This window comes from Sminthopsis crassicaudata, chromosome 1 (assembly GCF_048593235.1).
Source record: "Sminthopsis crassicaudata isolate SCR6 chromosome 1, ASM4859323v1, whole genome shotgun sequence".
Classification (NCBI taxonomy): Eukaryota; Metazoa; Chordata; class Mammalia; order Dasyuromorphia; family Dasyuridae; genus Sminthopsis; species Sminthopsis crassicaudata.
This window is the reverse complement of record NC_133617.1, coordinates 683,699,629-683,714,912: the sequence shown is the minus strand read 5'-3', so window position 1 is coordinate 683,714,912 and position 15,284 is coordinate 683,699,629. Positions and strand designations below refer to the sequence as shown.

General features: G+C 34.0%; 1 protein-coding gene across 5 annotated transcripts in view; it reads left to right on the top strand.

The window, feature by feature from the left end:
- GRB10 (growth factor receptor bound protein 10) overlaps window positions 1–15,284 on the top strand; it is a 253,786-nt gene that overhangs the window by 224,245 nt on the left and 14,257 nt on the right. For all 5 annotated transcript variants that reach the window (XM_074283599.1, XM_074283598.1, XM_074283601.1 and 2 more), the window contains 5 exons: window positions 572–728; window positions 10,506–10,621; window positions 11,145–11,219; window positions 14,095–14,232; window positions 14,919–15,029. In XM_074283599.1, the coding sequence (XP_074139700.1) occupies window positions 572–728; window positions 10,506–10,621; window positions 11,145–11,219; window positions 14,095–14,232; window positions 14,919–15,029 (597 nt within the window). The remainder of the gene's footprint in view (window positions 1–571; window positions 729–10,505; window positions 10,622–11,144; window positions 11,220–14,094; window positions 14,233–14,918; window positions 15,030–15,284) is intronic.

The following is a 15,284-nucleotide window of genomic DNA, read 5'->3' as shown; positions in this document are numbered from 1 at the left end:
GCTCCCCTCTCCTTTTCTTCATTAAAAACTATGCAGTAATAGATATTGTTTTATCACATCTTCTGCCCCAATCCAAGAGAATGTGAGAAATGAGGAGAAATGTGATGGACTGACAACCGGAAATCCAGGCCAGGTGTATCAATCAAAAGTTTCTATTGGGAGGAGAAAGCTGTGTTTAGTTTTGCTATTAGCTTTAACAATCAAATTGCCAGTGCTCAAATTCAGATACTATGTTTCCAGCTTAATTTTGTCCCTTTCTCAGATATTTCAAGAAGCAGCATAGTAAGTACTGTTTCGATCATGCTTTATGCCACATGAGGCATCCTGGTTGTTTGATGATAAATTACATTGTCATCTTTTGTCCTCTCTATGGTGGGAGAAGTGGGGGGGGAGGGTGCTGGAGGGGGAGTTGGGGTTAGAAAATGTTAAAGCAAATTATATTTGTTCACTCGTGTTGGATGCCAGGATGCTGAAAATGACAAGAATTCTTCTGTGTACAAGAGTTGTATGATTTTCCTATTTTTAACACATGAAGCTGTTTATCTGTAAGTGTATCCTTTATATGTTGCAGGATGTTAAAGTCTTTAGTGAAGATGGGACAAGCAAAGTGGTGGAGATTCTAGCAGACATGACAGCCAGGGACCTCTGCCAGCTGCTCGTTTACAAAAGTCATTGTGTGGATGACAACAGCTGGACCTTAGTGGAGCATCACCTTCACCTAGGATTAGGTAGGGAACAGTCCAGGCTCTCAATGTTTCTCCAAATGGCACCTATGACTATCCTGTGTGTGATAAATTGAATATTGTTTTCCAAAGCAGAAACAGAAATCCTGTGTAAATATTTCTTTCAGTTACAGAATTGCCACGAATCCTACAAATTGCCCTAACCACTTTGCTGTTTATGATTTATTAACTGATTCATTGATTCTTCCTGCCACCATCTTCCATACTGTTCTTCACTTTGGGGCTCTTTGTAATCTTGCTGTGTATTGGTTGAGACAATTGCTTAGACAGATTAAGCTTGATCCCCAAAGAGTTCTGGCCTATGATTCCACTCATCTCATTTTCTTACCATCTGGGAATAAAAATAAAAATAAAAATAAAAATAAAAGAAAAGAAAAGAAAAAAAGAAACTGCCTTGCCAACCTCTGGGATGGGATTCGACTTTCAGGGTGGGGGAGGGAAGCAGACTAAAATGTGACTTGACTTGTACCATCTCCGAGACCAGCAGTGGTAACTATTCTAATTGAAATTAGAGTGCCATTGTTACAACTGGCAAAAAGGCAACGGGAGAACCACTGGGAATTGAAGAACATTATAAATCAATTTAATATAGACCTAGTTCTTAAGTCATCGCTCAGAGCTAGTTAATAATCCATACATCCTCATATATATATATATATATATATATATATATATATATATATATATACACACACACAAACACATATACATACTAAAACACTCCTATGTAAATGTGTGTCTATGTGTGGTATATATTTATATGCTTATACATATAAGTTGTTTAAATATATTTTGTGTAGGCATTATTTAAAGAAAAAAGTATGATATTTACAGTATTTTATAATGCTTTAAAAGATGTTTTAATATTTTATAACATTTAAAGTAAGCTTTCTGACTAAGCCAAAAGATGATAGTAATCACTTAGTTATAATTATAATCTAGAAAGCTGATTTTCAAACATTTAATTTTAAAAAACCTGGGATTGATTGTTTTTATCCTAAATTCTTACTTGATAAAGTAATATGTGAAAGACATGAAAGTTTGGAATAACTATTTTAACCATGATTTCCTTCTCTGCAAAAGAGTTTGTCTTCTAACTTTTTAAAAAATTAAGTCTTTTTCATGGGTTAATTTGATGCACTGAATTTATATCTTTGAATTCATGATGTATGGTTAACTAAAATGTCATTATTTCAAGTTACATGATATAGTAAGATTTGTTCCCCAGAAATCAGTATTAATTATTTTAAAGAACTGTGTTTTAATTCATGTGAAATTTCCAAATGAATAATGCTTTTAAAACTGGTTAAATTATGGCATTAGGAATCCTTTCTGTATTTTTTCCCATCACTACTGATTACCAAGGTATTTGTATGTAAACAGAAGCTTTCTTCTTTGTGACTAACATCCTTCTTCTGCCAGATTCATTCAATGATGCCACAATTCAATGATTGTGACATCACAATAGCTTCCATGGAGACTAATTGTGCTGTCAAACTCCAGTTTGTGACATCCCTGAATGAATAGAGCCAGTGGGCTGACAAGGCAATCAAAAGCTTTTCTTGGTACCCAAATACCTTGGAAATTGACAATGGTGGGAAAAGGGCAAAATAAATATATATATATATATATACACATGTACATACAATATCAACCTTAAATCCTATAAAGTAGAAGCAAACTATATTGAACAATGCTCTTGAAATTCTATTTAAAGTTTTAACTCTATATACATGTTTTAGAGTAAATAATAATGTTCTATGAAACTGGTTTTCCTGAAAATTTTCTAGAGTTTTCATGAATATACATACATATATATATGCATATATATATATTATATATATATATGTATATATATATATATATATATATGCTGTGTGTGTATATAAAATAAATATAATGGTGACAAAATTGTTGAGCAAAAGTGAAGAGGTCATTTACTTATAATTTTTTTCTCTCTAAAAAGATCTTAGCGTGATTTAGATTACAATGTGGTTTATTTACTATATGTTAGCAGAACTGTGGAAATAATTACTCATTTAACATGAGCTTTCATGTATGCTGGAAGAGAAAAGAATCCTTATTACATTCATTTTACTCCGAAAGTCCTCAGCTTAAGGAGGGAAAATTAAAATGACCGTACACATACACATGGATGCATACCAACATACTGCTGCTATCATACCTAAGTTTTATTGCTGCAAGCAGAATGAGCTAAGATTTTTCTGTTTTTCTTATTCACAAAATAACACAAAAGAATTGAATAATCTTATAGACTCTATAGGATGTGATTGCCAGTTATAAAGAAAACTCAAAGAAAAAAGATAGAAAAGTAGACCTTTGGCAAAAGCCAACTTTTAGATTCTTGAGTAGACTTAAGCACAGTGAAATGACATTTAGAAATCACATGTAATGGATTTACAAAGAAATTTCCAGAACATTCTTCATCATGTTGTCTCCTCCAACTCTCATCTCTAAAGCCTTATTCACAAAGAACAACCACTGGTACATTTTCCCTGTGGGTTTTTTTAAAGCCCACTTAGCACATTCTTGATGTCCCCTTGAAGAAGCAACTAATATCAGCCAGAAACAGAGTGAGCATTCTGAGAAATATCAGTTCTTTCATTCAAATTAACATATTTCTTCTGTCTGTTCTTTTGTTTGAGCTCCAGCCATTCCTTTGTTTATTTGTTTGTTTGTTTGAAGTGTCTAATATAAAAATGACATTTAGTAAGAAATGTTGTTCTGCTTGAAGTTCAAAATTTCTAAGTAAGAGTTCACCAATTTAAAACATTCTTTCATTGAACTCTTGCTGTAACATTCCCTTAGGATTTAGTGACTTATAACAAAGTCCTTTCAGTCTTCCAGCACTAAGTCCTTTTGAATGGGACTTAAGAGAGACTTGTCATGCTGAACTCTGCTCTGTAATGAATAATGTTCTAGGAAAGACCTAGTAAGTATACTTATATTTATTTTAGTTTCTCAATCTACATATTAATGAAGATAAAGATGCCTTTACATAATTTGTTTTGAATTAGAATATATATTATATGATTCATTAAAAATACTTTCATGGACTTAAATTTTATATAAATTAAAACCCACTGAACATTCATCACAATGCAATGAAAATCATACTTTGGCATACATATAATAATTGATAAATAACTCCTAATACATATAATAATTGATAAATAACTCCTAAATTTCTTTTTTGATTGTGTGATTCAGGGGCAGCTAGGTGGCGCAGTGGATAGAGCACCAGCCTTGAATTCAGGAGGACCAGAGTTCAAATTTGGCCTCAGACACTTAATACTTCCTAGCTGTGTGACCCTGGGCAAGTCACTTAACCCCAGCCTCGGGGGGGGGGGGGGGGGGAAGATTGTGCGATTCACACTTATGTTGTACTTTAAAGTTATCTCTTAATAAATAGTAGTAAGTAGCATAATTCACAGATGATGGAATTGAGGCATTCACTTTATATATATATATAAAACGACTTTTCCATAATCAGTCAGTATGTCTGCTGCATGCCAGGCACAAATACAAAGAAAAAGAAAATCCCTACTTTCAAAGTTTCTCTTCTAATAGGGGAGACAAGAATATATACACACACATAACACATACATATATACATGGATTTATTTTTTTAAATAAGCATCAAAAGAATAAAAACAAATAAATGAATTTGAGTGAAGTGAGCCCAGAACTGAATGTTAAGAAGACAGGTTATTTGCATTGAGGCAAGTGCACCATGCTTTTATTGACTAAGCTCATATGAGCATAGGATCATAGAGTTCAAGCTAGAATGGAGCCCAGACATTAGGTGGTCCAAGTTTTTCATTTGAGACTTGAAGAATGAGGTTGAGGTGGAGTGAAGTGACTTGCCTAGGATTTCAGCCTTGATCTCCTGACTCCTGAGCTTAGCATTCTGTCCACAATGCCAGGTTGCCTCTCATGTGAGAATGATTTTGCATTGACTTATGAGTAGCAGAATATTTTTTAAAAGCATTGTAGTCAGTACATTATACATATACACACCTACGTGCACACCATTATATTTTTAAATTGTTTTCTTCCTATATGGTCATTAATGATGATATAGTATTCCATTCTTTAATATGTCACAATTGTTCAGTCATTTTTCAATCCTTGACCATTTCTGTTGTTTCCATTATTTTTACAAATAAGCAATTATGAATATCTTTCTACAGTCATCTTTTTTTTCCTTTTTAATTTCTTGAAATGTGTTCCCAATAAATTTTTACCTTTGCCAGTTATACTTTGCTTAGTTCAATATTAACAATTAGACTGCAGGATGTTAACATTTAGCCATAGATAGTGCACAAGACTTCATTTGATCTGCACATGATCATTGAGTTGCCTGGACATATTTTTGAAAGCAATTATCTGTCTATGTAGACTCAGAAATCTAGGATCCTGAAGTACTGCTCTTTCCAGCTTAAATATATATTAAAAATATTAGACACGCTTCACATTTAAAAAAATGAATGATGGATTTAGAAAAGGCGGGGGTAGTTCCCAAGATAGCAATTACTTGATGTGAATGACTTTCTTTAACTCTGAGAACATGGCATATGTGTGAGTGACTGAAGCATCTCACAGTCCTCAGCTGTGGATGCTGGTAATGGATTATTGGCAGCAGTCAGTATTCCACTGACTGCTAGGGAGGTGAAAGGGATGATAACCCTGCTGTCATTCAAGATGGTGGAATCTCTTGCCTCGGGGCCATTTTTCTACCACCTTTCCCTAGTGCTTGAGTGAGAAGTCAGAGAGGGTTACATTGTTTGCACAGTCAGTTCAAAATGTCAGAATTAATCTCTTCCTTTGGTTTGCCTAGAAACATTTATTTAATATATTTTGAAAAAATCCATACTACTTATACTTGTTATAGTACCAAAGGAAGAATAGAAATCTAGCTAACATTTTTTGGAGGAGAAACATGCAAACCCCATAGTCTCTTGATAATCAATTCATAATACTGACACCTTTGGATCTTGAGGTACATATGTATAAATGCAATCCCATAGCTTCTTGACAATTAATTCATAATATTGAGGTGCATATGTGTAAATGCAAATCCCATGGCTTCTTGACAATTCAAAATATTGATATCTTTGAATCTGGAGGTGCATATGTGTAAATAGCATATGTACTATTATTTTCAAGGCTCTTGTATATGCCATAAACTATAACCATTTTTTCTAATCTCAATGTAGAAATATAGGAATCTCAATAGAGGAACCTTTATTTTTAGCCAATAATAAAGACAGTGTTTAGTTAACAAGAATGCTTGACTTGGAATCAGGAGAGATCTGAGTTCTGATCTTGTCTTTCATTTAGTGGAGGTATAACCATAGGCAAGTAACTTAATTTCTCTACATTTCAGTATACTCATGAAATCATCACATCATAGTGGGTACAGTGCCCAATTTGGAAGCAGGAAGATATATGTTCAAATTCTTCCTTGAGTCATTCAATAAGTCTGTGACCCCCAGCAAGTCATTTTCCCTCATTAAGCCTTTGTTTTCTTATTTCTAAAATATCATAACCCCTTTTTCCCAAGTTGTAAAGATCAAATGAACTAATATATGAAAAGTGCTTTGCAAGCTTAGATATGACAATCCAGAGTATTTATTAATTGTGAGACTAATCTCCCTGGGCTAGTGAGAGAGAATAAGAGATAATATAGGGGAAGTGGCAACATATTTTTAATATACTTTAACCAATATTAATATCAGTCACTTAACATTTATGAATTTTCTGCTTTATGTGAGATGGCTGAGTTCAATGCTAGATCTGCAAGGGCAAATTTTAGTTCTGGCCTGTTCATATATTAAGAGGAATTGTAACTGAACATAGCTCAATAAGGAAAAGAAATAGCAAGGACAGGTGAGCAAATGCCCATTTTTTAAGGAAGGGGAGCTTGGAAGACATTCCATTCTGCTCAGCTACAGCTTAAGCATGGAAAGTATCTTAAAGATTGATTTAATCAGGGCACATTGTGTGTAAATTATATTATATTAAGTAGTCATCTGTGAAAGTTATTAGGTAAGCATATCTCTTAAATACCTACTGAAGTGTTGTGTGTGCCGCTCCCTTATATAAAGTGTTTCATGGAAAGAAGGGAGTATAATATCTGTCCATGATGTGGTTATGGACAAAAGGATCACAAGCTAGACAGTTGAGAAGGGTGAGAATAAGAAGATATTTACTTTGCCATTTGCCTCCTGGCTTCCTTCAAGTTCCAACTAAAATTCCACCTTCTACAGGAAGATTTTTCCAATCCCCTAATTCTAGTGCTCTTTCTCCTCTATTAATTATCATCAATCTGTCCTTTATATATATTGTCTGTATGTAGTTTTTTTCATATTCTCTCCCCAATTATATTATAAACTTCTACAGGATTAAAAAAGGCGTATAAATAGAAGGTATTTCATAAATGTTTATTGACTGATTGAATTTGATTTACAAATTTCAAAACAAAAATACAAACAAAATACCAATGGTTTGCTAGCTATCCAGGCCTGATAAATTAAGCTGAAACAAACAAAAAAAAATGTCAGGACATATTCCCTTGAGATAGTTCCATTCCTTTTTATTTTTATCAAACAGAAAATGGAGTGAAATTAACTTTGTGGAATATCTCTATATTTTGGATTTTAAATAGATGAAAAAAGTACCAATAAGTATAAAAATTTTAAAGTAATTTATTAATCTGGAAGGTATCCCTTCCCCCAAAGCCTTTGAAAAAAAAAAAAAAAAAAAGAAGGCAGCTTAGCCAAATGTCAGCATTATCTTTGGTGGGTATGTTCTCTTACTGATTGCTTTACTCGAAATTTATTACAATCTTGGAAAATTCTGAGCAGCTGTTAAATACATGTTGACAGCTAGCTGTTTGTTCTGTGATGGACTCGGTATATTGACTGAATTCTAGTTTGGGAATGGAGGGTGTTTTGTTCACACACATGACCAAGTGTTGCAGTTAAGTGTCATTTTGTCATTAATTTTGTCATTGGAACTTTGCCTGGCTACCATTCTGTTAATGAATAATCTGTCACTCTACTGCTGACCCTTATATATAGAAATGACAGTTACTTTATGATAAGAACCCTCTATCTATGGGGTTTATCTCTATGTGGTGCATGAGGCAACTTCTCTTTTTTTTTTTTATGCCAGCAACTTTAAAAAAAATTTTTAAATTAAAAAAAATTAATTAAAATTTTAAGACTGCTAGCTATTCTGTTAGAAATACTTGGTTTGACATCATGTCACTAAACATCTTTGAAAATGATGGTTAAAATGATTTGAATAATACACATGATTTTTTTATTAAAATGTTTACCTTTTTTTAAAAAGCTTTTTTTTTTAATTTTCAAAATACATATAGATAATTTTCAACATTCACCCTTGCAAAACCTCTACGTATGATTTCCCCCACTGAGGCGATTGGAGTTAAGTGACTTTCCCAAGGTCACACAGCTAGGAAGTGTTAAGTGTCTGAGGCAGATTTGAACTCAGGTCTCTTGACTTCAGTGCTGGTGCTCTATCCACTGCGCCACCTAGCTGCCCCTCTGATTTTTAAAAACAATTATTTAGCCTTCAATTTTTTAGATAAATCGCTCATATTTTAGGCCAGACAGATGATTTTAATAGTGCAGAGGTTTTACACATTGACCATTTTTTCCCATTGATCTAGCTCCTTTGCAATTTACAGCCTTGTTGTCTTGGAGGAGTCAAGTTGCTTTTCCAAGGTCAGAATTTGAACTCGAATCCAAATCTTTCTAACTTCAAAGCCATTGCCTTGAAACCATTTACATTCACTATCTCTAAATTAATTAATAAAGAAAAAAAAAAGGAAAACACAAGAGTATTTTTTTCTTCCTCGTTATGGAAACAGACACATTGCAGAGGGTGTGAGTGTGTGTTTCTGAAAAATTCACCCTTTATAGATTGACATTCGTTTTAATCTTTTCCATGGTAATATGATTTTACATTATAAGTATATATTGATATACATAAATATATATTTATAAAATTATATAAAGTTTTACTTTCCATTAAAGAATAAATTGTTTAGTTTCTTCCATTTCTTTTTGTGGGGCAAGAACAGTTAATAGATGGAATAAATTATGGTAGAGGGCAAGAAAATAAAGGGGAGGAATAAATAAGTGCCACATGTTGGATGATCTGGTATAATTCCCACATCAGTTGTAGATCTTCATGATAATCATGACAATAATGATTAAAAACAACAATAACTAGCATTTTATAATGCTTTAAGATTTGCAAAGCATTCTACATACATACATATATATATGTATGTATATAATTTTATCCTAGAATTCTCAGTAGCTTTGCTCACTAATGCCAGGAGAAATTCCTCTTCATAGCAAAAAGCCACTGTGTCTTAGGGGACTTACTATTTGCCAGGTCCTGAAAGAGTAACACAAAGGAGTAACTTTCTTGTAATATCAACACCAAACCCCATGACAAATCAGCTAACTTGGGGTAGGGGGAGCAGTTGCTAGTTGTGGCCAACTCTGATTCACATGGGGCAGGCACTTGATGGGGGAAAATTCTTTTCTCAGCTAAAGATCTCTTTTAAATCATTATAAGGAGACCAGGCATCAGAAATAGGAAAAAGAGCTTTTGGCCCTTGAGAAATAACTTTCAGACATTCCAGTCAGATGATCTTGGGGACGGCTATGAATAAGATCTTTGAGGTGGAACAGCTGTTACTGCTGAGTTGATATTGCTTTAATTCAGAATTGCTTCGTATCTTTTCTCCCTCACCTCCATCATAAGGCTTTACCTTAAACAAAAGTCTGTTCCTGCTTATGCATAGGGAAGGGCCCCAAAGTCTGTTCTTTTAGGAACTTTAAGCCATTTTTTCACAGCATAAACTTCTTTATTCAAGTTCTCAGCACTCTTCCTTACATCAAAAGTAATACACATCAAGCAACCCATTACTCCAATAACTAAAGTAGGTTCTACCTTCATTACTTCCCAGTGGCCCTTCATGTGTCCTACCCCGTTTATTTCTAGGTGTCTATGTTTTAAATCAGCCATTCCCACATCTTACTTTGGGAATACATTTACCAGGCAATTCCTCATTCCTCCCATAAATAATTTTCCACTTATATCTGAAACAAGCGACTACCTGTAATGATTAATTTAAAACCTGATTTTGTTTTCATCACTCTACATGTTTTTAAGGGCTTATATGCTCTTGTAGCAGCCATCCCAGCAGCCTCCAGGGCAAAGCTTGTGATTGAAACAACATTTCCAAACAAGTTCCACGTTAGTAGATGCTGAGTTAGAGGTCCTGGCTGGGAAGTCAGGTGCTCTAATGACTCTTTGAGGAGGTAATGAGTGATCTGGTCTTCCTTTTACCATCATTTCTCTCACCCCTGGTGTGTTCCTCAGCAAACTAGATGCTCTTCATGTGCCTTCTTTAGCCAAAAGCATTAAAATCTCTTTCATCTTTCAGTCTGTCTTCTTTCTTTCATCCTCTTCCCCTGACATATTTTCTTTTTATTCTCCCTACAAATGAGTCTAATTTTGTTCTGCAGATATTTCTTCCAAATATCAAAGTCCGTTAGTTGCTGAATTAATAAGGATGCACCATTTTAATAATGCACCTTATTCAGCCATTAAAACATTTTCTCACATTCTATTTCAAACAAGTAAATAAAGATTTAAGAAAAAAAATTTAAAACCCTCCCTTTTACTTTACAGAACGGTGCTTAGAAGATCATGAGCTGGTGGTTCAAGTGGAAAGCACAATGGGAGGTGAAAGTAAATTTTTATTCAGGAAGAATTATGCAAAATATGAGTTTTTCAAAAATCCTGTGGTAAGTCCTTGAAATGTTTATAGAACCTAGAATAAGACTTTATTTCTGGCCCCATGATGATTTTTATGACCTAAAACTTGCTCTTTTTTTTGAATAGCCTATGACACAGTGCTTTTCCAAATGAGTGCAGATTTTTACTACAGTTTAATTTACAATACATAAAGGTTTTGCTTAACCTCAGAACCATCTGATTATACGTAATTTGATGTTCTATAATGCAGATCTTTCATATACATGTTTATAACATACAAAATGAGAGATTAACAGCATGAAAGTCATACTTTCATGTAAAATCCAAATCTAGATTCGGCATTTTAAAAATTTGAGTTCTATAGTATTTGGAATCTGTTTATAAAATATATGCATTTTAAAAGATAGAGGCTTGGGTATGGGAGGAGTATAGAAGATCTATTGAGGAACTTGGAATCAAAATGCTTATCGTCAGCACATGTGATTGACATGCTCTTAAAGTGAAGGAAAAGACTAACTTTTCCTATGTTTGGTTTTGTTCCTGTTTTCCTAGAATTTCTTCCCAGAACAGATGGTGGCTTGGTGTCAGCAATCAAATGGCAGTATTCCCCAAACTCAGCTTTTGCAGGTACTGCAGAAATATACTTCTGCTGAAGTGCTGTTTATTAAGGAGGGAGGGGGGGATGTTAACCCTGAGGAGCTGTAATTGTGTAATTATGAATAACTCTGAAGTGGCTGCTTCCTTATCCATGTCACTGCCTCATTCCCAAGTTTGGTTTATGGTAACCAAGAATAAATGCTCACTTGGGAAATCTTCATGTGCCTAGAATTTTTCTAACTTAAATGATCAGTTAGAAAATAGCATAAACTTACTTTGACTCTGAAAAGAAGTGCAAGTCATTTGATCTCTAGAGTGGGCCAAAATGGGAAGGCAATCAAAAACAGATGGGCATTTGTTTTCATACTGTTTACATTGACCCCAGGCCCCTGCCAAGCAAGTAGTCAGTGGTCAGATGAAGAATAGGAAGCTAGTTTCTTGTCAGAGCCTTTTAAAATCTCTGAAGAAAAGGTCTAGATTTTTAACTGGCAAGAATAAAGTTTTTTTTTTTTTGGTAGTTTATTATACATGACTGAAATGGCTCTTCAACAACAATTCCCAATAAAGGCAAATATTCTTTCGAAACCTTAGAACTTTGTGAAAAACCTGTTCTCAGAAAAAGTTAAGTCTATTTTCTCAGGTCTCCTTCTAGCTAAGGTTTCATTATAGGTAGTTTGGTGAAAAAGGGATGGACGAGAAGTTTGGAAGTCCTTGGAGTCTGTGGTCCTGGAGAAGTAACCCCTCTCTGAATTTGAATTTAAAAAGCACATTTTGACAATTGTATTTCAATATAGTTGGTTTCCTTTAAATTACTATTCTGAGAATGGAGCTGTAGGATTTAGCAGAAGAACAGGGACATCCATGGTAAAACAAAAATAAAAAAGTTAAGAATTCCTGGTCTATAAAATATATTAATAATATTTGCAGTGCTTCCCTTACTGGCTTGTTGCAAGAAAAACTCTTCATAAGCCATGCTGTAGTGTAGAAGTCATTATCGTCAAAGAGAGGCACTGTGGGAGCCATCAAGGAAGACCTGGGTCTTCTCTCGTTCTGGCTGTGTGACAGTGGGCAAGTCCGATAATTTCACAGTGTTCCCCACAGCTTCTGAGGTTTTAAGTTGCAGAGGTGGCGAGAATTTGCACTAGCACAGGATGTCCCCTCAGTAGGGAATTCCTCATACCAACGAAACCACAAGTCTTGTCCCTATTTCTTTAGATAAAGCATATTCTTATTTTTCTATATTTTCTATTTCTATATTTTTCTTTTCTATACATGAATTTTGGAGGAAAGGGAATTAATAAAAAGTTATTAAAAATAACTTCCAAATTTGCTGATGTGATGTAAAGTTTGCAAAGATGACAGGACCAAATGAAACAATAGTCAAGAGTTTGGAATTTTAAAATTTTGATTTCAGACAGAGATCTTTTTCTGCTTTGATTACTGTATTCAATTCCACAGTCTGCAAAACTTCAACATCAGGGCTTTCATTGGGTCATCTGACAGCCCCAAATTTGGGGCATTTGTTTGTTTCTTAAAGTGTGGCCAGCTCTTAGTTCTCATGGCTGATAGAAAGGAGTGGTTGCATGAAGAATTTTTTTTTAATCATAAGGTTTGACTTTGTTCTTTGATTTGTACAGGGTGTGCCTGATTTCCTAAGAGCTCAAGCACTCAAACTAAATAATTATGGCATATTGTGAAGACCTAACACAGAAGAAACTAGAAATCTGTCTGGCTTTCCCATTCAAACCCCTCCCTGATTCCCACTTCATGTCTTAACTGAATAGTATCATTTCTCTGGCGGGAATAAAACAGTACTCTCTATAGGCTTTTTCTTTTTCTGCTTCACATCTTCCCCGTTGTGAAGGAGATAATTAAGTGGTTTGAGTCAAAAGGTCCTTCCTAGTCTTGTTGAGTTACAAGCTGCTAGTAGGAAATGAATAAACAGAAATGGCGACTATGTCAGTAAGACATTTAAAACGGGCAAAATCCATCACAGAAAATCAAATAGACCAGTCATATCAATATAATATTTATCAGATTTCAGTTAACTTTGGAATACAGAAGTTAAAGAAACATGGTTTTATGAGTGTTGCCCATAGTTCTGAAAACTCATAATGGCTACTGACTAAATGAATAGTCATCAGGTCTTCTGGTCCTCCTAGTCCTACATTTCTGATTATTTATTATATATGATTTTGCCAAAATGTAGGGAATGTAAGGACAGTATTCTAAATGATTTTGCTTAATACTTCAAAAATTGATAATTTGGTCAATGTGTGTACTCTTATTATTAACACAGATCCTAATCAGTCGGTTAACAACTATCTATTAATATGTTGGGCACTGGGATATGTACAGAGTCAAAAATGAAGCCATCTTATCCCTCAGACCCTCTATTATACTTAGTACTTTGAGATTTTCCATGGCTGAAAATTTTTGCCACTCTGCAAGCTAACTTGTTAATTAATGAGCCTCTCCAAACCTAGTTAGGTCCTTGGACAAACAGCTTACAGTCCACCATTCAAAATTCTATTTTGGTAGGCTGTACCATAATTAATGGTCTTCTAGAACCAAGAGTCATCTCTGTGACACAGCAAAGACACAGAATAGGATTTTGGTAGAAACTCTACATTGTTTTGTGGGAGAATTTATGATTTCACAGATATTTCCTATTATTATTTACTAAAAATGTATTCATATACACTGTATAATATCCAGAGTGAATTTAGGCTTCTTTTTTGTCCTTTAAGTAAAGAAAATTTGAAAAGATTATTTGAAAAATAAAGCCAAATTAATCTATCTTAAGTATGTATTGTTAGTTGAATTTCCCAAGTTTTGCCTATCTGCTAATTTTCATCTTATATGAATGTCTACTAATCTTCTTATTTAATTTTGTCTACAACAGAATTTTTTAAACTCCAGCAGTTGTCCTGAAATTCAAGGTTTTTTACATGTGAAAGAGCTAGGCAGGAAGTCCTGGAAAAAATTATATGTGTATTTGCGAAGATCAGGACTTTATTGCTCCACAAAAGGAACTTCAAAGGTAAGTTATGTTTTAAAACATTCAGTCAGATACTAACACGTTCCAGATTATGAATGTCCAGTTTGAACTTTCTGCTTTGTTTAAAATTTTTGTCTTCTGTTTCTTTGAAGTGAAATGTCCAAAAAGCAGAATATTTAGTGTGCACTTCATTGTGAGAGTCTGGTGAAATAAAGCCTGGCACAGTTATTTTACTAGTTTTGTGGCCTTAGGCAAGCCCCTTAACAGTCTCAAAAATAAGGAGGTTACCCCTTAATGACCTCTGAGATCCCTTCTAATTCTAAATCTTCAATCCTGTGAAAGCTCCTTATCAATCAGAAAGTGCCAGATAAATGTGTGGGGTATTATTATTTAATTAATAACAATAATGACAGAAACTTTAGGAGAGCTTGCCTTAATAGAATCTTTCTTAAATTTTCATTCTGTGTGTTCTATATATTTGGCTCAGAGTAGAGGAGACTTTCTTTTGCAGGGCTATCATATCAAATGTGGACTAAATTATACCTTACAGTGGGGAAATTTAAATTTTTATTTAGCACATATTAAAAAGTGTCTCCTAAAAATGCAATATTTTTCTTATATCCTCTGCAACTTGGAAGGAATCAAAAATGTCATTTTAGTGTACATATACTGCCCTCTATTGGAGCGGAAATGGAAAAGTATTTTTAACGATGCAATCATTTTTGCAGGAGCCAAGACATTTGCAATTATTGGCTGACCTGGATGACAGCAACATCTTTTCTCTGATAGCAGGCAAGAAGCAGTATAATGCCCCTACAGACTATGGGTTTTGTATCAAGGTAATGTTCTTCAACAGTTGATACCTCTAGAAACTATCTGTCCTTTTAGACACAGAACTGGAATATTTGATATTTTCATCTGGATAGATTTCAACATATTATATTTTGGAATGAGTATGTAATAGAAGATAATGTGTAAGTTTTCATATTTAAATTTCTTTGGATATTTGACATGATTTAACACTTTTTATTGTTCAAGAAAACATGAACCAATTTATTATAAATTCAATTGGGTGGATTAATTTTGTTTTGTAT